The 25,329-nt window shown below is 32.3% G+C and overlaps 1 protein-coding gene across 5 annotated transcripts; it reads left to right on the forward strand.

The window, feature by feature from the left end:
- The first annotated feature begins 60 nt into the window (after positions 1-60).
- Positions 61-24,820, forward strand: LOC148616969 (uncharacterized). Of its 5 annotated transcripts, none has more exons than XM_088584162.1 (20): positions 61-223; positions 4,824-4,938; positions 5,906-6,006; positions 6,725-6,739; positions 7,615-7,659; positions 8,566-8,673; positions 9,893-10,018; positions 11,047-11,112; positions 14,357-14,470; positions 15,051-15,626; positions 16,798-16,827; positions 17,713-17,829; positions 18,055-18,180; positions 19,791-19,820; positions 20,489-20,653; positions 21,216-21,227; positions 22,094-22,204; positions 22,978-23,058; positions 23,818-23,929; positions 24,678-24,820. In XM_088584162.1, exons 1-20 carry the CDS (start codon positions 127-129, stop codon positions 24,802-24,804), a joined length of 2,274 nt encoding a protein of 757 aa, XP_088440288.1. In that variant the 5' UTR covers positions 61-126; the 3' UTR covers positions 24,805-24,820. The 5 variants fall into 5 exon arrangements, with proteins under 5 accessions (XP_088440288.1, XP_088440291.1, XP_088440292.1 ...); XM_088584165.1 differs by having other exon boundaries at positions 15,051-15,200; XM_088584166.1 differs by lacking the exon at positions 16,798-16,827 and having other exon boundaries at positions 15,051-15,200.
- The last annotated feature ends 509 nt before the right edge of the window (positions 24,821-25,329 follow it).

Consider the following 25,329-nt stretch of genomic DNA (forward strand, 5'->3'; position numbering starts at 1 on the left):
TTGAAGATTTTGACCTCCTTACAGTTAGAGATAATGGCTATCTTATAAAAGTAAGAGATTTTGTACCCTCGATGGCACAAGCACTTGAATAGTGGACATAAAGACATTCGCTTGCGCACAGAGAAAATGAAATATTTTCTTCTATTATTTATCGTCGGACTGGCTGCGGCCACCGATCTAAAAGGAGTTAGAAAAGTTAGGCACGTATACAAAAGACAAGCAGGTATAGTGTTTTTTCTAATACGTTCTTACATAACACATGTATATTTATATATAAGTATTACAATGGGAATGTTTTATAGTATAGAGTTATAGTGATGTTTTGTTATTGCGAAACATGCACGCGTGATGTAATCCCAAATATAATTTTATTCAGTTAGACCACATCATACAAATTTAATCATACCATTAGGATTGATTTTACGTACTATTGGGAATGATTATACATACGATGGGGACACAACGTTTTGTAGTTTTAAACTGGTGTGGAGTTGGCATGTCAGTTAACTGCTAACAGTTCTTAGTAACTTTGTGTAATTTATATTAATTTATTTATTTCCGTTGTAGCAGGGGACTCAGACATTTTTAACTGCATTTTATGTGCGTTTTATTGTATAATATATTCCCACTCTGGTCAGATTTTAACGGGGGAGGGTTGTGATCCCGCCAAAGAACTTATCCCGCTGCATTGTTTGCGCCTGTTTCTTACCTGTGTCTGTCTTGTTCCGTTTTCACCTTTAGTTTATTTTTATGTTACTGGAGTATATAGAAGCATCTCTTTCGTTATATATGCATATAATGATATTTGGGGTCAGCTGCAGCCTTCACTGTGGTGTGAGGTTTCCACGTCGTTCATTGAAGCCCAAAAAATGGACTTGGACTGACATGTATATCCAGTTTGGGTTGTTGTCTCAATGATATATTCACTATGCATATTCTCGTTATAACAGTAATAGCAATACACGTAGATCTATCTCTCCCAATATTAACATTTATATTATTCATATAAATAATTCATTTGTTTTCAATCTTTAAGATGAACTTAGCGCAACTGTGTATTATTCTTAAATTGGAGAGCACAATGCAACTAATGACATCAAGTTTGATTTATTCCGAAATGATCGTTAATAATTCTTATAAACTTTATTAAATGTAAGGCATATTTCAATTTGATTACGGCCCGTTTGATGTGTGCTGGAATGTTGTACACGTCGTTTTGCGAAATTGACGTTTTCCTTTACTATTTCTGAAATCATAAGTGCAACAATGTCGCATTGTTAATCTCTGATACTATTTATAATTCTTCACGAATTATTATTTTTGCACTTAAAGCATGCCATTATCACAGCATGAAATAGCTCTTCACCTTCTCTTATCTTATCTGGATATATTACATGTTTGGTAGACAGCTTGTAGACTAAATACGTGCCTGAAAGGATTACTGATATACAGATCATTCAATATAAATCTGTTATCGTTTACAAATTATTAATAAGAAAGTTATTTGGTAATTATATTCGTTACCTTGCTAGTCTTAGTGGCTATCTTCGTAATTTATTTAAACAGAGCATTAAGCCTGTTTATGTCATCGTTTACGAATTATTAATAGCCAGTCCATATAACATTCAGACACTGCTCATATTAGAGGTTAATCAGTCTGTAGAAGAACACTCCAAACAATTTTTATGGTCTACAATGTGCATTTTTTATGTAAGAGTAATAAAGGGAACCAAAGTTATAGCGGTAATCAAAAGAATATAATCCAGGGACAAAGACCAGACATGGAAAACATACACAACAAAGAACACAAAGTAATTAAAATCATACATACAAAATAACAAACGCAAATGAGCAACTCGGACTCTACTAAAAACTGGGAGCATGGACCAGGTGCACCGGTAAGGTAAGCGTCCTCTGCTTTTCTAGAAACACCCACCGAGTTGCTCATAAAAAGTCAAGTCCAGGGTAGACGAACGAGGAAAGGAAAACTATGCCCTGTTGAATAAATCAGTTTTCATGGTGCAGATGGATACACCATAACGATCCACGAGTTTATGATGACGACCATAAAACGTCTGTAATAATGACTTCAATTTTGTAGCAACATAACCCTGTTCCAGAAGCCCATTTGTTAAAGTTCTAGCGCGATACAAAAAGTCTGTATAGTTTCGGCAAGCTCTGGCATAACGTATGAGTTGTGATATGAACACTCCATACGCAGGAGCCGAAGGGGTGTTGCACAGATGAAAGGAAAGTTGACAATTCTGAATGAAAAGTCATCACGTTTGTCGTAAAGTTTGGTCAAAAGTTTTCTTTACCATCGATTTCTACGTATAGGTCAAGATATGAGGCTGACCTCACAGTGTCTGTAGTATCATTTATCTCAAGTTCTTCGGGGTAGATGCGATGTATCAAATCCCCGAAATTAGGATTGTTTAAAGATAATACGTCATCTATATAGCGGAAACTGAGATTAAAGGATCTAGCTAAACGCTTTCTATCGGATCAGATCAGCTATAATGTAATAATAGCCATTCATGTATTTAAATCTGTATTATTGAGAAAACCATACATTCATCATCCACGATAATTAACCAAATCAAACCAAACCAAAAACGATAGCACATGCAAAGTGTCAATATTCTATACAATCTTTATAATTGTATGATATTGAAAGTGCAACAACAGACAAATAACAAAGTAAGATGGTTTAAGTGGTCAGTAACTGGTTTTGAATAAGAAATAAAAGTTAATTCGGGCGAATGTTTGACATGCATGGATCACCTACTGTCTGACTGTTATAAAGACTCCTACTTAATTACTAAAATCGTCCATTTTGAACCAAATATATGTTTACAAAACAATTTATTGTATTTAGTATTTTGCCATATTAGTCAAATTACATTATTATTACTTTAAACAGCGTAACGCCAAAACAATCATCGCTTACAAATAATTAAACAAAAAGCTGTCCACCAACCTTGTCCATCTTAAGCACACAAATGTTTACTTCTTGTGAATTTAAGACCTGATTTGATTGGCCACAATATCCTATAGTGACCAATAAGGTGAGGTCTTTTCAATTTTCTAGACATACCATACATAGTAAACCCAGAAATTATCACTTCACCAGATCTTTATGATCATTATTTTAACAGTTTAGGAAGAGGACGATTATCCAATACCACATTAGCCTAGGCTATTCGTGTTATATTTCGCATCAGTATAGAACGCATATTAACAACTGCACGTAATAACAGTTTTTGTAATTGTAATACTTTTGAAATTTGTAATTTTGCAAATGTTGAAAAAAAGTGATGAATAGTGTGATATTTTTCGTAACTAGACAAGTATGACTAACTGGTTTAGTGATTGCCTTCGAAGAACTTAGGTCCACAAGAAGTTGTCTCGACCCTTTGGTTATAAAATACAAAAATACCAATAATATATATTGCAAACTTCGATATGTTGTACACGTGTTTCAAGGAATAACAACCCACCAACTGCATTCGAATCAAATATATAGGAAGATCTTAATCGAAAAATTAATTGTCAACAAGAAGTATTCAAAACCAAATCTATAAACAATTCTGTCTATTAATTTGAATAGATAATTATTTCTGAATAAAAGAATGCCTCGACAGTCAAGGAAACCTACGAAACAGAACCCCCTTCCATACTTGAAAATGTGTGCGGTAAAGAGCGGGTTCGGTTAGTTCACCTATATATATATTTCAATCTTTTTCTGTCATCTAAGTAAAGATTAATATTAAGGATTACTGTTCTCGGAGAAAACACCTTTGAAGAGTGGGCATTATTTGTAAAAGTAAATTAAATTATGTTTTTCCCCTATCCTGGCGGATGTGTTTTTTTTTAATGAATTACTCCTATTAAAGGGCATAGTATGTTATTGTACACGGACTTATATAGTTTTCTCTCCGAGGCGGATCTCTTTTAAGTATTTATCCGTCTAACAATTAGGCAAAATGTGTATGAGGTGTGGTACATGAGGGTAAAAAAACGCAGAGATTTTATTGCATTTTGCAAAGTATTTATACCTCATAACCTTAAGGAATTACTATGAAAGTCTTTGTAAGAGAGTAATCAAGGGAACCAAGGTTATAGCGGTAATCAAAAGAATGTAATCCAGGGACAAAGACTAGACATGGAAAACAGACGTACACAACAAAGAACATAAAGTAACTAAAATCATACATACAAAGTAACAAAAGTAAATGAGCAACCCGGACTCCACTAAAAACTGGGAGCATGGACCAGATGCATCGGTAGGGTAAGCGTCCTCTGCTTTTCTAGAAACATCCGCCGAGTTGCTCATAGGTTTGTCTTTTTTAATGTATTGATAGGTCAATTTAGTTGAAATGCATTATGAAAAAATGGCGGGAAAAGTTTCACGATTTTTTTTTACTTTTATTAAAAAAATATCTACATCACCAATGCTTTTAGGATAAATTTAAATGGTTTTTCAATTGTTTTCTACATGTATTTGAATATGTTTGAGGCAAAAAAGACCAAATTGAGAAAAACGATGTGCCATTTTTTAAAGAATGGTACTTAAAAGTATTACTTTCAAGGGCAGGGCTTACTCTTGCAATGTCAACAAATGATTGGAGCGTTTGAATTCAGCATTTGACATCAATCGCAAGTAAGCATCAAAGTAACTTGGACTGATTTCATTCTGTTTCAAAGGAAAGCTTGAAAGGTTTTTGATAAAATTGAATATGATATAAACATATCGCTGATTTAAAGAGTTCTGTCCCTTACCCTAGATCTACCTCCTTAACTATGCATGTTATTTGCTTCAGGCGGATGTCTTTATGAGGGACGAACATACCAACAAGGACAATCCTGGACTGTACCCTGTAAATACAACTGCCAATGTACAGATGCTTCAACAGGACACTACACATGTAAAGACATGTAAGTTGCCCTTTTTAGATAATTATTATATTCAATCGTTATAAGACGTTTTTCGTGTTTTGTTGTTGTAGGTTTTAGATGATTGTTTTTCATAAAATAGAAGGAAACTAGAAAATAAGCTCCAAGGCCAGAAATGTCTTTTCAGTTCCGAAAGTGCTTAGTTTATGTAAGGTTTCAGATTTTCCTTTTAAATATAATTGAAACAAAAATACCATGTTAATCAAGGGAATCAATGTTCGATTGGAAATCAAAAGCTTATAATCCAACATTAAAAACCAAATAGGCAAAACAGACACACACGAAAAAGAACATAAAATAACAAAAATAACATGTACTTAGTAACAAAAGCAAATGAGCAATTCGGACTCATCAAAAACCGGGAATATGAACCAGGTGCACCGGTAGGATTAGCGTCCACTGCTTTTCAGAGAAGAAAACCCAGATTAGTTGCTTATAAAATGTTAAGTCCTTTGTAGACGAAAGACGAAAGTAAAATTTTGTCACGGTGGACAAATTGCCTTTTATAGTGTCCTTTATCTCAAGTTCTTTGGGGTAGATGCGACGTGTAAAATGCAAGAAACTAGGACTTTTTAAAAGATAATACGTCTTCTATATAACGGAAACTGAGATAAAAGAATCTGGCTTAACAAATGAGAAACGATTGTTTTTTATGGATATATCTCAAGAATCAACTATACATTACAGGAGTTAATAATTTAGTCGTTTGAGTACAATTCAATTAAATAATCAATATGCTGTAACAAACAGTGGTAAAATCGCATACATAAAGAGATACAGAACCAAATTTTACACCTATGCTTTTTACGTTCAAGTAAATGATGCTGTCCGTTTATTTTGCTACTCTTCGCGTCTAAATGTTGATCGGAAAATAATGATAAATAAGAATAAAGTTTATTGAGCACATATACTGTTTTGGTTAATTGTTTTTCTATTCTAATTTAAATAGCTGTCCAACCTATGGCAACTTGCCACAAGGTTGTCAATTGGTAAAAGACGCATCTGGATGTTGCAGCTCCCCTAAATGTAGCTTCACACCAAGCGGAGGCGGTAGGTCTAATCTATTTTTATACATTTGAAAAATATGATAGAAAGACAAAAGATGTTTGTGATGTTGAGAACATATAATGTTTCTTCCAAGCATGGATCAGTTGAGTGATTTTAACACAATGTTCACAGGACAAACATTCCAACAAGTTTTTCATGTGTTTAGGAAAAGTCTGGAAAATCATTGTATATACATGTATGTTTCTCTTGTGTTTTTCATATTAAAAGGACGCCATGAAAAACATAAGAAATTTATGTTAAGATCTAACAAACTAATTCGTGAAAAATAAGTTAAACAAATCTTCGGTTTTTAATGTTTTTCAGAGCAGATATTGTGTGTAAAATGTAGGGTTTTTAATACTAGCTGGGGAGACATTTGTTTCCTATGTGATTTTAAAGGAACAGAAACATATATTTCCATATCGGTTCTTTAAATGAATTTTCATATGTTTTAAAATATATGAAAACGTGTAATGACATTTTTCCCTTGAAACACCTCTCATTGGGATGTTATAATGAAAACAATTATTAAGTAACCGGATAAAAATTCAACAGGTCGAATCATCAGAAAATTTAAGTATAATTACCGCTTTTGTCAGCATATTTGATTAAAAATGGATAGATTAGAATTAGAGATATCCATAATAGGAAATTAGGTATCATAATTTACAAATGAATAGGTCTTATTCTCCAAATATTAAATATTTACACACTATTTCAGGCACTGGCGGAACAGGTAAGTCTATATCGGTACACCTGTTTTTGACGCTTACCCTACTGGTGCACCTGGTCCATGCTTCCAGTTTTTAGTGGAGTCCGAGTTGCTCATTTACTCTTGTTACTTTGAATGTATTTTTGTTTTTTTTTCTGTTCTTCGTTTTGTGTGTTTGTTCTCCATGCCTGGTTTTTGTCCTTAGGTAACATTCTTTTGATTTCCGCTAGCATCTCTGTTCCCTTGATTATTGCTCGTACATTGATTAGTATCAAAATAAGACCTGTTGTATTAAAGGCTTCTAAGTAATTCTAATTCATGTAAATAAAGACAGTTTTGTCCACTAAAATTGATTGAAAAGCTGTTTATAGATTTTTTTTTTGATGTAAAGTAACGTAGACGTGAGAGTTTCATTACACTTTTTTGTTTCATTTCAATAAACCAACCCTGCATTATCGTCAAATATATCTTTATAGACTCAAATATACAAACTTTGCACAAATAGCATTACCAAGTGTTTCTTAATTTCTCAATATAGAAAAAATGGTTTTGTGTTTCTTTTTATCTGTTGCAAATGGATTATAAAGCGCTTACTACGTCATGGAGGTAGACCTAAGGTAAGGGAAACTACTCTTGAAATCAGTGATATGTTTGTATCATATTCAGTGTTACCAAAGCCTATCAAGCTTTCATTTGAAACAGAATAAAATCAATCCAAGTTACTTTAATGCTTATATGAGATTGATGTAAAATGTTAAATACAAACGTTCCGATGATTTTTAAGTGTTGTGTCCCTTACCCTAGGTCCACCTCCTTTATCCTGTACGAAGTATCATTCAACTTCGAGTTAGTAAATTGACTTTGATTTCGGCTGGATTGAAGTATCATTTCTTATTCAGGAGGAGGACAGGTAATGATAAATGGAGGAGGATCCATGACTACTAGTAAGTGTATACAAAACCTTTTCTTCTTTCAATTTTCCGTTTGAGACGTAGATTTTGTTTTTAAATATAATGTGTATCTAAGCTTGTTCGTCAACCGTACTGTAACATCCTATTTGTTTAATATCAATTTCAGTTATATGAATCGTTTTTGATTGACTCCTTTGTGGCTCGTGTCGCAGAGCTGCATAATAGTTATTAGACTTACGCCGTAAAACATTCACTTGCAATATGATGGGTGCCGCTGGACGAGCTGGACATGCTTACTTTTTCAGATCGCATGATGTCACTTCCGCTTTGGGGAATGTTCATATTTCTTGTGCTTTAGTTTTTGTTTACGTCTTTATGCGTTTAATTCAGTTTCATATATAATTATTTTATTAAGTTCACTACATTTTGTATGTACTTAGTCTTTGTTTACTTACTCACTTTTAATTATACTTGAAACTTTTCTAGATTCACTTAGATCTTTCCAGTCAGTTTTTAAACAAACTGAGGACGGGAAAAGAGAAAGAGGCAATTACCATGCATACAAAGTTCAACAACAAAACTGTGTTTAGCTCTACACACCCTTCACGTTTGCTTTTGCCCCGGGACAGTTCATTCTCCCTATTCATCTTCTCTTTTAAATTTATCATAATATCATGCATTACATTAGTGGATTTTACCGTTTATCAAGTTAATAAGAGCAAACCGTGTTTATAAAAAAAATATATGCCTATGATTTATTTTGGTTCCCTATTCACTTTGTACACAATGCATGCCCATTGACTGTTGTCATATATCCAATGTAATGGGAAGTAATCTCCTTCCGTAGTTCTTTTAACTCTTCTATAACGGTTGTTATTGCGGAAATTATCTATATATGTTGGTAGATCTGAAATTATAACTAATTAATTTACTTGCAAGGCTGTGTTGATAAACTCCAAAACTGCAAAGACTACGGAGATGCAGTGTGCACTGACCCGACCTACGCCTCATGGGTAACCGACAACTGTGCCAACTTTTGTGGAAAATGTAAGTTTTCGTGTGCAAAACATACTGTTAAAATATTATTTTTCGTGGGGTAAAATCTTTATGGGTTTGGTATACCACGGAATTTGGTTTCCAACGAAAAGGAATTTTTCCATTACATTGTCAGATACGAGAGTCAAACCGACGAATTAAAGAATCTATAAACTGATCTTTTCCCCCGAATGCACGACATTAGGTACTCACGAATAAAAGTACTTCGCAGTACGTGTTTTCTTCTCATTGTTGTACGGGTCATCCACTTAAACATCTCTGTAAAAACAAATGGACGTGTACCATGTACTTTTGACGTGATACCTGATTATTTTTTTTTAATCTAATTAGTATTTAGAACAGACGATTGCTAATTACAAAATTTTGGACTAAGTGCCAAAACCCCACTCCGGTAAAGAGACCAGTATAGTCATTATGGTAGCATCATTGAGTTTGCGTTTTGTTTCTTAAAACAACGCTAACATCTATCATTTGGATACCCATTCTAAAATAAGATCCCAAATTATTCAACAAATACAATGTACCTACACAAGCATGCTGATGTGTCGCACATGCAAATATTCTCAACATTATGTTATTACACAATTCACTACCACTCAAGATATCTGCTTATATTTGTCAAAATTTTATAAAAGAACAAGAAATATTTCTTCCGAAAGATAGTGAGGTTCAAACCCCCGCCACTCAGGATTCAATAGCTATATGTTATGCTCATATACATGTATGATCACCATGACTCTTTTTATCTAAATAATAAAAATCGAACACTTTATAGTTTCATTTTTTACTGGTCAAATGGAAATAGAATCAACTTCAAAATATGACACGTTGCTTTTTTAAACAAACTTTGGTTTTGTAAGTAATATATCACAACGAATCATAATCTCGAAGCTGACCTAATTTAAACTTTAAACTTCTGATTAAAAAAGTTGATATGCTCATCACAATTGCTCTACGAAAATTTCAAACGACATGAGTGATAAAAATAAAGAAAGATGTAATTTTAGAAATTTCGTCTTTTAACGTACATTGAAGAATACGTTTCTTGGACAAACAAAATGTCCAAAAACCCACAAAAAGTAATTTATAATTGAAATAACCTTCGTTGTTGTCCAACTTTAAATACATACATAAACACTTCTGTTTTACGTTAACTAATATATAACAATACGTTAATTTTGTATGATAATATCTTTATTTTTTGTTTTAGGTGGAGGGTCAATGACTGGTGGAACCATGACTGGGGGAACAATGACAGGGGGAACAATGACCGGGGGAACTGGAGGAACAATGACAGGGGGAACAATGACCGGCGGTACTGGAGGTGGAGATGGTGGTATGTGGAATAGTCATAATTTAATTAAATCTATTTTAGACCTTGGATGAGTTAAACTGCCCATCTAAAGGATATCGGTAGCCAGTGTTTGGGGACATAAATCTGAATTTGGGCGAGGTGTCTGTCAAGAACGCATGATTATTTAAATAGTACATTCATATTGGCATGTTTTATTTTCAAATAAGGTTCAAATTATAACAAAAGTAAAATATAAATATGTGTTTATAAATGTAATGTCAACTGTCATAATAAAAAGTAGGATTGGGATTGGACCAATGAAGCAGACTGTAAACTAAAATATTACTTTGAAGATTAAATGAAAAGTCTCACTACTAACCATAAATCATGCAGGCTTTGGCTATCTGCTTATGCACAATTTGTTTCATTTTTATTTTTTGCTCATGTCATATTTTTCTCAACAGTTTTGGTAGCCGTTTGTCGTGTAATAAAAAATTGTACAACATTTAACAAGAAATTCATTACCAACTAGTATCTTATGTCGTTTGATCGACCTTTGGAAATGTGATTTTAACAAGTTTCAGGTTAAAGTTTTTATCTTTTTCCACCGTTACATACAAACGGTACCAAAATAACATTATCACATGATTTTCTCATGCATATTTACGAAACTTACTCCTCTGCAGATATAATTATTGCTTTTAAAAAACGCAGTATTCCGCTATCTAATCAGCATTGATGTAAAGGATGAATAAAGTTGCCACAAGGCAAAAATACTTTTGATTACAAATTTGTACTGTACAAATTTGTATTGAAAAGACGAAGTTAGTACTGAGTGGCAGATTTCTATAAGTTTTAATATAGCGGAAAAAGAAAATCAGCGCCGGAGATTGATATATGTATCCATTCTCTTTCCTTTATTTGAAGTCTTTGAACTAAGCAAAAATAGATAAGGCAAAATTCAACGATTGGAATTTCAAATGTTTAAACATCTCTTTGGCATGGTAGTACAAAACAAAATTATCAAAAACAAGAACGAAAACGAAATAGATAAGTCTAGATTATTTCAGGATTCCATCTCTTCTTTGGGACAAAGGCGCCAAGTGGTGGCACTGGTAGCATGACTAATACGGGAGGTATACACATTAACTTGCTTTGCTTTGCATACTCAAGGTTGATCATAAGTATTCTATATCTCCAATGTACTGGGTCAATGGTTATGCATATAAACATTTTTGTTCTAAATAAAGTGTAGTCACTGTATTCTCCTGAAAAAAAAAAAGAGAAATTATAACACCTAAGATATAGTTTTCAATATGAACTTTAATTATTACTTTATATGATCTACCTTGAGGCGTTTTGCTTTTGTTATTTTTTATGCTAAGCTAATCATTACGTCTACATAAAAGGAAGTATTGTTTTTTTTTCTCAATTCAGTATAAAAGAATTAATGTCCATCTCGCATGTCTTTTATGATAAATTCAATGACTTGACTGACGGCGTGTTATTGACGTTTAAAAATTGCTTGCAATGACAAGGGAGTGAAAGAGTAATTATGGGAACCATGATTCTAGCTGAAATCAATAGAATTTAATTAAGAGACAAAGACCAGGCATAGAAAACAGACAAACACAACAAACAACATAGAACAACCAAAATAATACATACAAAATAACACAAGTTAATGAGCAACTCAGATTCCAATAAAAATGGGAGCATGGACCAGGTGCACCGGTAAGGTAAGCGTCCTCTGCTTCTTTCGAAACATCAGCCGAGTTACTAATAAAATGTCAAGTCTAGGGTAGACTAAAGACGAATGGAAAACTAAAACACGGTGAACAAATAAGATTTTTTGGTGCCAAAATTATGCCAAGCGATTCAGTAATTTTAATGAGTGGATAGCTTAACGATAACATGTCCCTGTGAATATGCTCCGTAGACAGAGGGATATGGGAGCGGATTTGAAAATATATTGCTTTTGTGAAAGCGGAGATAAAACAAGCATCCAGTAATAATATTATCTAAAAAAACAAGAATGCGTTAAATTCTTTTAAAATAACGTTTTTATTAATACATCATAGTATGTTAATGTGTAACGTCACAAACGACGCGTGTAATTTCACAACTTTGAGGATGTTAAGCGATTTGGAAGTGAAAACGTTCTTGAAATTTAAGACACTCCAGTAGAATATAATTGTTATACGAGATATTCACATGAAATATGGTCTCATATAATCCGTGAAAATCACCAATAGCATTGTATTCTATTATTTATCATCTTTCTCAATAACTTGTATTGTTTTGTTCAACATTGATCACTTCTTTCTTTGTTACATTTTAATATTTAATCAAAGATATTTAAAAAAAGTATTCACATTTATTAATGTTTATATTTTAATATTAGTTCCACTGAAATTTGACAAAAAATACTGTTTTAATATCCGCTTTGATCATTTTATCTCACATCCTATATCGACCGGCACAAATAATGAAACCACTATTAGATTTTTGTAATTTTCCAAACAATTTACAAGTTAAGAATGTAGACTTAGGGTAACTCATAAAATCAGTGATATGTTTGTATTATATTCAATTACACCAAAGCCTCTCAAGCTCTGGTTTGAAGCAGAAGAAAATGAATCCAAGTTAATTAGATGTTTACATAAGATTGATGTAAAATGCTGAGTACAAACGTTCCAATGATTTTGAAGAGTTGTGTCCCTTATCCTAGGTCTACCTCCTTAAAGCGATGTGTACAGGATCTGTATCATTTATCCGGTACACTTAGCAAATATTTGCGGGTATCAAAAACATGCTTTGCAAATGATGAACGGCTTTTTGTGTAAAAATCAACTTCGTTGTTTTCACGGTTGACCTGACTATTCAGTAAATTGTGTAAATTAGTACATTAGAAAATCGAAAATTAAAAAAAAATCCTTTTTTAAATGAATTCACATAAAATCTGTCACAAATTCTATTTGATAAATTTTGATTAAAATCATATTAAATTCATGTTAAAATTTTGTGAACGTCACAGTAAATCATATGAAGTAGAAAAACTGTGTATATCATTTTAATCTTAGCATGATGCATGTGACTTCCATATCGTTGTTAATGAAAATCATAGTAATTCATGCTTAGTGAGTTTCACATGAATTTTATGTAAACAATGTTGAACTATCATGGAATCATTACGTTGGTAAAATTTGAAACGTAATACCAGTATATGTATAAAGGTTAACATAATACTGGTACACGTTTCATGGCAAGTTCATACTTTACGTATCCTTGTAGCATACTACTTGTATTCTCCTCATGGTAAACATCATACATATATGTACCATATTTGCATATTATCCTTTATAATTTTATATGTCATCGACTAGCATATATATGTACACTTAACATTGTAACATAACACTATTATGCTTGTCATGATAAAATAAATTTTTACATGGTAATATTATATTTTACACGTAATATGTCATTATCATATTATCAAATTTAAGACACAGCATGGTCTTATCATACTTCAGGCGTATCATGGTGCATGTAACCTATTCTAGTAAATGTCTCAAAAGAGAATTGCCGTCTATTAACGAAATCAAATAGTTGTGTGGTAATGATCGGGAGAGACAATCCTGGTGTATTGCATTGAACAAACAATAAATGGTAACTGTCCTTGGTAACAATATTGTAATACGCTTCTGATATTTTACTAAACGTATCACGGTAAAACTAGATTTTGCTTTGTTTGCATACAAGAGCAATACTATCTCTTAAGGGTTAAATGGACACATGGGATACGTTATCCTGAAGTCATTTCTTTTCTCATTTTAAAAATGCATGTATCAGAGGTTTTAATTTCGTATTGTTTTTTTTATATAAAAAAATTATAGGACGCAAACATACTTATATAAGAATGTCAATATTCATTATTTAGATACATTATATACTGAATCGTTTTTTAAACTTTGTATACTTCATAATGCATTTTTTTACTATATTCATAATAAATGTATTAACATAAGATTTTTTATGCACATACATTTTTGAAAAAAATTTAGAAATTAAGAAGCAGTGTTTATAAAAATTAAACAGAAGGTGATTCATGCATGTGCTTTTAAGGGAGGAGTTAACATTTATTTTTTAATGAAATAAGTATTTGATTATCTGTACATTTGTAAAAAAGAAATACTATCTCAGATCGCCTAAAAGAATGTAAACCACATTTTCATATACTTTGGATGTATCCTAGATTTCGGCAAAGATACACTATTACATATACGTTGATATTTGGATTCCAGAAATATCACATTATCAGATTGGTTTTAATGCCATTTTGGTATAGAAGAAATGAATGCTCTTTCAATGTTTTAGTTACATGTATGGATAAACAAAGCAACTGCGCTGATTATGCTCGTGGTGGTACATGTACTGATCCAAAGTATTCGGGATGGGTCAGAGACAACTGTGCAAGAACATGTTTGTGCTGTAAGTAATATTGTATATTAGGGTAGATAAAACCTTTTCTGTCATCTTGCAAAATCCTACAAACATATATATTCAATTAACAAATAGTGTTCAAATGATGTAAAAAATAATGTATTCAAAATATTTTAAAAGAATTTTTACATAAAAATTTGTATGTTAAACTTACCAATATGAGCTGCCTGCATAAAATCCTTTTTTAAAGAGAGACAGTTGTTGGACAATTTTTTTTAAAAGGGAGATAATTGACGGTATAATGTACTTTAGAAAGCAATGGGAGTTTTAGTTTTTTAAACATTACAAGAAAAAGATTTCGGGGACCCCAATTTTCTTTTTTGGGCATGGAAGTTTGTCAATTGACTATTCTTTGTATCAAAATATCAAAGTATGTTCATTCAAGGTCATTTTCGAGAAAAAAACTGGGAAAATCCTTCTACTAGAAATATTAGGTATGATCTACCTAAAATTGAGTGTAAAAAAGCAAAGAAGTAAAATTATGTTCCGGTTTTGGTTAGTTTAAATGTTGTTTTCAAATGATCAATGTCACTCATTTCTTAATAGACACATTTTTTTCATATATTAGCTGGAGGTTCAGTTTACACTGGAATGGTAGCAACAGGAACTGGAGGGACCATGACCGGAACAGGGGGTACCATGACTGGGACAGGCGGAACAGGGGGAACCATGACCGGTACTGGCGGAACCATGACCGGAACTGGCGGAACTTATCCAGGTACAGGGGGAACAGGTACGGGAGGAACTCTTACAGGTGGGGGTACATATCAACCTGGAACTGGGGGGACAGGAACTGGAGGGACAGGGGGAACCATTACCGGGACTGGCGGAACTGGTGGAACTTATCCTGGAACAGGGGGAACAGGAGGAACTTATCCAGGTACAGGAGGGGGTACATATCAACCTGGAACTGGGGGTACAGGAACCGTGACCGGGACTGGCGGAACTGGTGGAACTTATCCAGGTACAGGAGGAACAGGAACAGGAGGAACAGGAACAGGAGGAACATATCCAGGTACAGGAGGAACAGGAACAGGAGGAACATATCCAGGTACAGGAGGAACAGGTACGGGAGGAACACTTACAGGTACAGGAGGGGGTACATATCAACCTGGAACTGGAACTGGAGGGACAGGAGGAACAGGTAAATAGTGACAATTATTTAAAAAAAATAATCTTAAAGATAAACAATTTTTAAAAATGGTTTAATGATCCTAATTTGATATTTATTCATTTGGTGATTTTGTTTCTTGTTCTCATTAGAATATAAAAACAATAATTTCAAAATGAACTTGGAAGATTAACTCGGTTATCTTATAGAAATCTTTAGATGTCCTTTTTTCATATTTTCTCTGTAAAGGTATGCACTAGATTAATGTTTAAATATTGTCTAAATACAACTCTTAGTTTAGTTTTCAGTAATGACGATTTACACTTACCACCTTGAAGCCCATTGCCAAAAGCACACAATAAATATAGTTCAGAAAAGGGGGAAAATGATAGAGTTAAAAAGATCTTGAATGATATAATTTTTTCATTCACATCATAAACCTCTGTCCCGAAATAGCTTATGCTTCATGCTTAACTTCTAAAGGCAAACAAACAAACAAAGAAGAAGTTGAAAAAGAATCAGCCATCATTTCGAAAAGAAAAATAACCTTTTCTCGATTCCCTATTCGAAAAGGAACAAAATCCTGCCTTAAATTGTAACCCTTCTTGCAACCAAAATATATATTGTTTTCCATTCAAACGACTGTTACACAGAACATGTTGAAAAAAAACTTGAAAAAAATGACGTAAAATAGTTTTCATAGTTTTCATTCAAAAATTGATAATGCAGTAGAATAGTTGGTAAATTGTATCTGCCAAACTTTCTTTTTCTCCTTTATATTAACATTGAATCCAAAACATCTTTGTTCATTTTGCTACCATTGGTGATTTAAATATCAAAATTAAGTAAAAAATGATGAAGTGACTGATACAGTTTTCAACATGATACACCAATCTTCACTGAAACACTAAATACAAGTGAATTTTCAATCCACGATATTTAATTAAAGTAGCTTATTGTTCAAATTGTTCAAAAGCGCGCCTTTCATTGTTATGTCAAACATTCATTTTATCAATATGGGGTGCCAAAAGACATTTATAAATGATAGATGAATATAAAGCGCATATAAAGGTAAGTCTTGGGTACCTCTGCGTTGCAATGGATCACACTACTTACAGCCACAGAAATGACAGGTATACCTTTAGAATTTATTATAAGAATACATTTTGATAATGTTTATTAACACTGAAAGACTTATTATCAGGTGGAATGGTAGGATCCGGGACATACCAAGGTACACACATGTTCCTAGCTTTGGGAGATAATGCTGATGCTTTTTTGAGTTAAAAATGTTGATTGCTTCAATTAATTAATTAATGTGCAGTTAATATATGTAATGCCATGTCAATCACTGTGTCATTGTTTAATATGGTATTGGCTTTGAAACGGGCTTACATTGATTTCAAAGCTTCGATATTTTTTTTTGCTTCAGCATACACTGATATACAGTGTTGATTATATAAGTAATTCTTGATTCTATCACTCGCATAGAAAATGATTGAAATAAAATTCAATGTGTATGGAGTATCACATCAAATGTAAATGTAAAATTTTAAATTTACAGAGACATACAACAAATTATTGTAAAAGACTACTTTTCAGTTTCAGGTTTAGACACATATTATTATGGGTTTTATCTACCAGCTTGATATAATGCATTTAATTGGGTTAAACGTGAAAAATAGTATTTTAACAGCAGACAAATTGAATCATTTTTTTCGATTTGTAACTTTCTTAACATTTTAACAACTATCATAATATATATTGTTTATTATCGTATGTTATAAACAGACGGTTAACAGATTGTACCTTTTACATACATGATATTCCTGTTATTAAAAGTCATATTAAATGTACTGACGTCACAGAATATCAATACATCTTTAAGCAGCTTAATGAAATATATTGTATATACTGTAATTTAATAATTATTGCAAAAAAATGCAACTTAATTTCCCAGTGGTTAAAGTCGCATAATTGAATGATTACACAATGAAAGAAGAATATTTCTCAAAACTGCAAAAATTAAAATAAATATTTTCTAATGAAATTACAAACTTGAATTACTTAATGTAGCTCTTGACTTAATATGAATCAGCACATTCGTAATTCATTTTAGTTGCGTGCATGGACAAAATACCAAACTGTAAAGATTATGGTACGACAGTTTGCAGTGACCCACAATATGCTGGATGGGTCAAGGACAACTGTGCAAAAACATGCAACAAATGCTCTTGTAAGTATTTTTAAATAGAAACAGTAAATTTTAGTTATTAACTGTGACTGTGTGATTGATCAATTGAAGTCTAACTATCCTATATATTTTTTTCTAAATTCTATTTTCAAATATTCTTTTATACTGTGTTACTATCGAGACAAATATTTTCTGTTAATAGTACACAGTCTTAAATTACTGTCTATAGTCAAGAACTGTTTTGAAACTAAATTAAGACCTTCATAGATTTGACCGGATCCGGAACTATGATTGGTACTGGCGGAACCGGAACAATGACGGGAACCGGTGGAACTGGAGTTATAACTGGAACAAGTGGTGGTGTCGTTCCAATTCTCCAGCCAGGAGGGGGAAGTGTGTTTTCCAGTTAACATCTTGCTGCTTTTTGTACTACGCTTGCTTTTGCTCGCAGTAATAGAAGTGCTAATATCGAAAAGACAAATTAGCAAACATTTGTGCAATTTATTGTTTTTAATTGTAATACAGATGAATGTTGTGTAAGATACGTATCACTTCAAATTTGCCTAGTGATTTTAATGTTTATGATAAAAAGAGAAAGTGATTGGCTTTAATTTTTTTGTTTATTTCTACTCAAACTCACTCGCTCAATCCTGTAGGAGGGTGATTTGAACTTGTGTATTGCTCCTTTTAACTGCGCATGCTTTGGTTATGTGAACACACAAATGGTACGAGAATGAACTTAATTACAAAAATAAACGTCAGTGTTTTTTTTTTACTTAGGCGAACTTTGTTTGTTGTTTACCTATCAGCGGCTCTCAAAAGAATTAATAAAAATATAGTATTATAACGTGCATATGATGTTGACTTTTGTAAATATTGACAGTATTTGTGTTGATGATTCAATACTTTGATTACAAAATTATCGAAAACAAATTAATGTATATTTTTATTTTACATTCCTAATTTCTCTACCTTTCTTTCTTGTTTTTTAATACTCAAATTATTTGTATACAAATTTGTACCGAGTGGTAATTCAGAAAATTGTAAATTAGGACCGATATAAGTGTTCAGAATAATGTTTTAATGTGGGTTTTCTTTGTTTGAAACAAAAAGTTATAAGTGCTGTTTTAAAAACCTGTCAAGCTGGATCAATATTGACTAATTATTTAAACGGTTATATATGCTAATTAAATTTTTAATTTTACTTTCAAGCAATTAGTAATCTACTCCGTCTTGATTGTGACAACGACTTTCTGTATTTACAAACAAGATAAATCTGAACAAGTTTCTTTTTAAACTTTATTGCTTCGATTTTTATTTCCTTAAACATGTACTATTAGTGTTTTTATTTAGTTTTTGTGTCAGTGCTACATATAGCTTTACATGTTGATGATGTTGCTTTTCTGGTCTTTGGTACATTTGATTTATATATATTCAATGCCAAATCCCTCTTCAATCTCTTATGTGTTACTGGTTTTATGAAACAAATTTCATTTAAGCTCCATGCAGCGACAGTCAATGCAGTCAAAATTCTCGGACAGTATTCAATTCAAACGTCGTTTGACAATGTAAATGTAAAAAAATCATTGTGTTATATTTGTGTTTGAGAGGTTTTTTTGGTTGTTTTTGTACAACAAAAAATCATCAATCACGTTTGTTTCTCTACAGGTCTTGATTTATCAAGCCTCAGCCATTACAAATTTTGAAATTTTGATTGTTAATCAGACACCTAATCCCTTAATAATCTGCCTCCCTTTTTTATATTTTATGATTTAGCTCTAATATACTCTGTATGTAGTTTATTGTCATAATTATTCATTTATTGAATTCACAAAATGTCATAACTTTAATGTGTGTGTTTGCTTAATATGGTTTTATTGTTTTATTCATAAATGTCCTTTTCGTAAAATTCACCGAATAATGATTTTTATTTAGATTTCCGTTGTCTAAAATATAATAAGAATATTGATAAAATTACTGACTTGATTCTGTATCTTTTTCAGCTTACCCAGGACAAACCTATTATCCAGGAGGTATTATAATATTTGTTTGTATACTGGTTGAGGCCCAAAAATTATCATATTCTAAATCGAGTATCTGTTCCTAATGGTAGAATTTCATACTGATGCCGGACTTAATCTGGTTCAACATTCAAACACCACCTAACAAAGGAGTATAGAACAACAATTTGTCAACATTTACAGTGAAATTCATTTGATTCATCCATACAACGAATATAAATCAGACTAATATGCATTTGCATTTAGGAAAAGTAGATTTAAATAGTTTTATTTGTATATATTTCGTAAGTTTAAATTTATTGTGAATATATTTTTGATGGAATTTAGTATGATATTAGGGCACCTCGTGGATGTATGTTAAGCTATTTATATTTCATGACAAAAATTGGGATTGTATAAGTTTAGTTCATTCCCACATGAAAAGAACGAGTAGTTATAGGATCGAAGAACCTTCAAAAAGAAAAAAAAATCTTCAATATTTCAAAATGTGATGTACTGGTGCAACTGTTCCTTGAGGGCATAGTAAAATCTAAATAACACATATGATTTAAATTTTTTGCGAAATGATGTTGCCAAACAAAGTAAGATTCTAAGTACATATTTCTTGTAAATTTGCATTTTATGTTTTTCATTTGTGTTAACATTGTTGCAAATATAACTCATGGATTGACGATTTCCAGGTATGACTGGAACAGGAACTGGAACAGGCATGACCGGAACAGGAACTGGTACAGGCATGACTGGAACAGGAACTGGAACAGGCATGACTGGAACAGGAACTGGAACAGGCATGACCGGAACAGGAACTGGTACAGGCATGACCGGTACAGGAACTGGTATGACTGGTAAGATTAAGACTTATTTGTATTCACATTTATAACCTTACTGTAAGAATTTAAACAACACTTTACTGTTTCTTTCCTTTTTTTAAAGGATAAGTTCGATTACACCTGTAAACATTTGTGTTATTTGCGTGCAATTCGTTTTAGATATGTTTGTAGATGGTAAAGCTCATTTCAGTACCTCTCTATTCAAATACTATAAGCAAAAGCATATTTGCCGACGATTGTATATCATTTTTTTTACCAAAGTTCGCTGTGTTTTCAAGATTTTAGTTCACGTCATGGGCACACGTGAGTACCTCGCAGTTAACTGGATGTCGTAAAAATGGTCACCGGTCGAGTCACATCATGGATTTAAGAATTTGTCACTGCTTCTCTACCATAGGAAGCCTAGCAACCTTCACGCATTCACATTCACATCAACTATATATGACATTTTGATGTAATTTCAAGTACACGGTATATCAATTTCATTTTGTATACGTCAATAATATTAATTAATAATACAGAAAGTGCTTGTCTAAAGAAAATGTAATGCCTTGATATCTTCATATTTAAATTTCAGGCACCATGACGGGTAAGTAGGAATATACAATCATGAGAATATACACATAAAAATGGCAAAGTATTTTGAATTTTTTATATGTTGAAGACTAGCATTTGATCTGTGTATAAGTATGTATATGAGAATGGATGATTTCCTCATATAACTTTGTTTAAACGTTACATGGTACACTAAAATATTGTAATATAAAGTGAAATATAACAACAACAAAAAAAAAAAAACAAAAAACAAAAAAAACAAACAAACAAACAAACACATTTTTGTCGTGCATTATGATTTGATATTGCTCTTGAACGCATGTTAATATATGATTTAAAACAATAATTAATATCACATACTTTTTCTGTTCGACAACAACCTGGTCAAGTGCTCAGGTGACAAACATGCCAGAAGTACGCATAAATAAAATACAGCAAAACGTTTGATTTAGGCCTTCACCTCTGAGTAGAACTCTATATCGCGAGTATTATAAACTCTTGATCACCGGAAGTCTACAAAATGCAAAAAAATAATAATAAATAAGAATAATAATAAAATGAAATAAAGAACAGCAAGAAGACATACTTCAAATCACACAAAAGTAACAAAAAGACCAAAAAACGAGTCCATTGCTAAGAACAGGTGGATAACAATATAGCAGTAGTTGCTAAGATACACGTGTTTTAGATGGAGGTTCCATATAATACATTTGAATATTATTATATACCCTCTGGTTTTGATATCTGCACCGTTCATTGCTTGTTCTAATAACAATGCCATAAATATAACATTCATCAATTGGTATATTCATTTTATTTCCTGCACTTGCACTCACTCACGGAATGCTTCAATACAGAAATTCGTCAGTGCACAAACAAATAACGGTACATATATTGCAGGATCATGTACCGGTGACAAGGCTGGAGTTGATTGTTCTTCATATGGTGCAAGTGTCTGCAGTGATCCTAAATACGCCGGATGGGTTTCTGATAACTGCTGTTTATATTGCAGTAAGTGCTTAAATCAAAACTACTCAAATAATGCTTCACTATTATACAAATAATGGTGTTCAGTATTTTTACTTTAAACAGATAGGTGTTTCGCAGGGTGAAATTTGTTTTATTTTTTCAGCACCGTACTTAATCCTTTTCAATTGTGACATATTTTGATAAGTTGTATAATTGTTTGAGACCGATCACGTGCATATTTGTTTACCTTTAAATAATTAGTCTTTTGTCTATCCTCGACGTGACATTTTATGGAAAGCTAAACGGGTGTTTATAGAAAAGCGAAGATGCTTACTCTACCAGTGCACCTTGTACATGACAACAGTTTATAGTGGAGTCCGCATTGTTCATCTAGCCTTGCTTCTATCTATTATTCTGTGTTTATTTGACTTATTTATGTTATTTTTTTAGTTTATTTTCTTTGTGTAATCGTTACCCATAGATTATTTTTATTACCGGTCTCATTCTGGTTCCATTATTTTCTTTTGCATTAATTGACTTTTTAAAAAGCACAAAATCTGCTCAGATAGTCTACATTAGAAAGAAAGCGTGTACACAGAAAGGAATATATGACTCAATTGTTTATAATTTAGTCTTGCTGTCTCGAAGACAGTGTCAATATAAACGTACTTGAATTATAAAAAAACATTTCTAATAGAAAAAGCATGGATTAAATATGGAATTTACATTTTACGTTTGTCGAAGGCGAAGGATATATGCTAAAAATCCTTTAAAACTTGTCACAAATACAATTAATTTGCCTTCTTGATGTTTAGTGACACACGGAGGACACTCTGGAGGACATATGACAGGAACTGGCACCGGAAGTCAACATTCTATTTCCGGACAATCTACAGGTAATGGTTTACATCACAGTTAAAAAAAATACCATTCAGGATTTTCATGGTTTGATCAATTAACAAACGAATAAAATCAAATTCCGTCAAATATAAACTGTATTGGTTACGATATATTTTTGTCAAATTGATAAATTCAAAATAACTCAAAATTTATCCATAAAATCATGAAAATTTCCGTTTTGACTTAACAAGAACGATTTATGACTATAGATACAACAAAACACACAGAATGACTTACCTCACATTTTCTTCGAATCTGATATTGAAAATTTACATGTAAAATACAGTTAGTAAGCACTGAAAGCACCTTAGTAATTCATTTTTTCCCCTTTTTTTCCAAAATATAAAATTGTTTTGTATACATATTTTATACACATTTCACCGACGGTAAGTGTATTTCCTACATGAAAGCATGAAATTATTATAAGATGACAATTTATTCATGCAATATTCCCGTTAGCATTATTATGAACGAAGCTTTATACAATTCAATCCAATGCGGTTACCCGATTGCAAGTTACGCACATTTGTTGCCAAACCTAAAGCGTCGCAATATCTGTCAGCATAATTCTTTATCTCATTAATACCGGATATCGTTATGTATCTTTCTATATTACACAGTTTTAAAAAAGTAAAAAACATTTTTTTTATGTTTCCATTACATTTTTTTAATTGTCTGAAAGAAGTGGTTGCGCGGTGAATTTCCAAACTTCTTGTTTCCGCCGCATGCTTAATTTATTTTCTTAAAATTTGTAGGATGCGCTTACAAGGGACAGGTTTATCAACAGGGACAAGCATGGAAAGATGGATGTGAATACAAATGCACGTGCGTCAATGCACAAACTGGTCAATACAACTGTCAGGCTTTGTAAGTTAATTACATAGATTAGTATTGTTCATATAGTGCATCTTTTTTGTTTGATTTGAACCCTAGCCATACCAAAAAGACTTTAAAAGTAAAAGTTACCGTTTCTCCTCTAAGAACCCAGTATGCAAGATGAAGTTACGAATTGTTAGCTTGCATTCACTAAAAAGCCCTATAATTCGTTTTGGAGGACAAATATACCTCCGAATTGTTGCTTCTTTGAGCTAGCTCATTAAACCTTAGCTACGAGCGATGGCCGTGTATATATCAGGGTCTAATTGGTAAGGTATTTTTGAACTGAAATGCATCAATATCTGAAAAAGAACTGCAATCAGTCCACAATTAATCACTTTGTTTACATACTACTTTACCTACACATATCACAGTTATAATCATTGTCGTTTATTTTAAGTGAATTTTATTCATTTCAACGCGGTCTAGGCGATAATGTACAGTTCTCTTTTATTTTCTATTTGTGTTACAAGAGATTTGTAACATTCTCTACTAACAGCAAAAAAAAAAAAAAAAAAAAAATGAAAGATGGAAAAGTGATTGCACTTTCTATTAACATAAAATTAACCGTAAATTTCACTTTGGTTTTCAGTGATCTTTATGGATATTAACACCATAACATGAACAAAATATTCTAAATAGTCATACATTTTACAAATTAACCAGTCGTACTTGTTATCTTTTCGGCAGTTGCACTTAGTACTTCATTTTTAATGGAATGTATTTTGCTTTTGTTTAGGTGTGTCCAATGGCAACTACCACAAGTCTGCACATTGAACCAACCAGCCCCAGGCAAATGTTGCCAGACACCCAACTGCCCATCAAATGTAAACTTACAGTACCCTCCTAACTATGTAGCTGAATAAAACTTTTTACACTTAATTATTGAAATTATTTTTAGTGGAGTCCGAGTTGCTCATTTGCTTTTGTTACTTTGTATGATTTTAGTTACTTTATATATTCTTTGTTGTGTATGTCTGTTTTCCATGTCTGGTCTTTGTCCCTGGATTACATTCGTTTGATTACCGCTATAGCCTTGGTTCCCTTGATTACTCTTTCATGTTTAGGTTCCACTATATAGATAGGTCATTGCAGATAACTTGATGATAATTTGTGGAAATAAAGCTATATTGAGGCACTAAAACAAGCAAATCCAACGCTTGTTTCCTCTAAAAAGTATGTATTTTTCAAAACTTTACATCATGGAAATCTATACAAAAAAGAAAGATATTCTTTTCTATTTTGCTATGAAAATCTGTAGCCATGGTAACATAATACAAAATATACATCAGTTTCCATAACAAATTGTGGGTGTCAAAAAATAGGTTTTCTAAAAAATCAGGCACCTAAGAACTGCCAGAAAATGGAAGTTGGCATGGTATTATTGTATA

Source organism: Perna viridis, chromosome 5 (genome assembly GCF_037379345.1).
Source record: "Perna viridis isolate PV_CMFRI_1.1 ecotype Kerala chromosome 5, ASM3737934v1, whole genome shotgun sequence".
Taxonomy (NCBI): domain Eukaryota; kingdom Metazoa; phylum Mollusca; class Bivalvia; order Mytilida; family Mytilidae; genus Perna; species Perna viridis.

What these genes read in the sequence shown, in the direction of transcription:
- LOC148616969 (XM_088584162.1), top strand. Translation starts at nt 127, where the DNA reads ATGAAATATTTTCTTCTATTATTTATCGTCGGACTGGCTGCGGCCACC. An exon ending in AGGAGGATCCATGACTACTA is followed by an intron (nt 7,660 to 8,565) that starts GTAAGTGTATAC and finishes TTTACTTGCAAG; the next exon opens with GCTGTGTTGATAAACTCCAA. An exon ending in ACAAACCTATTATCCAGGAG is followed by an intron (nt 19,821 to 20,488) that starts GTATTATAATAT and finishes GACGATTTCCAG; the next exon opens with GTATGACTGGAACAGGAACT.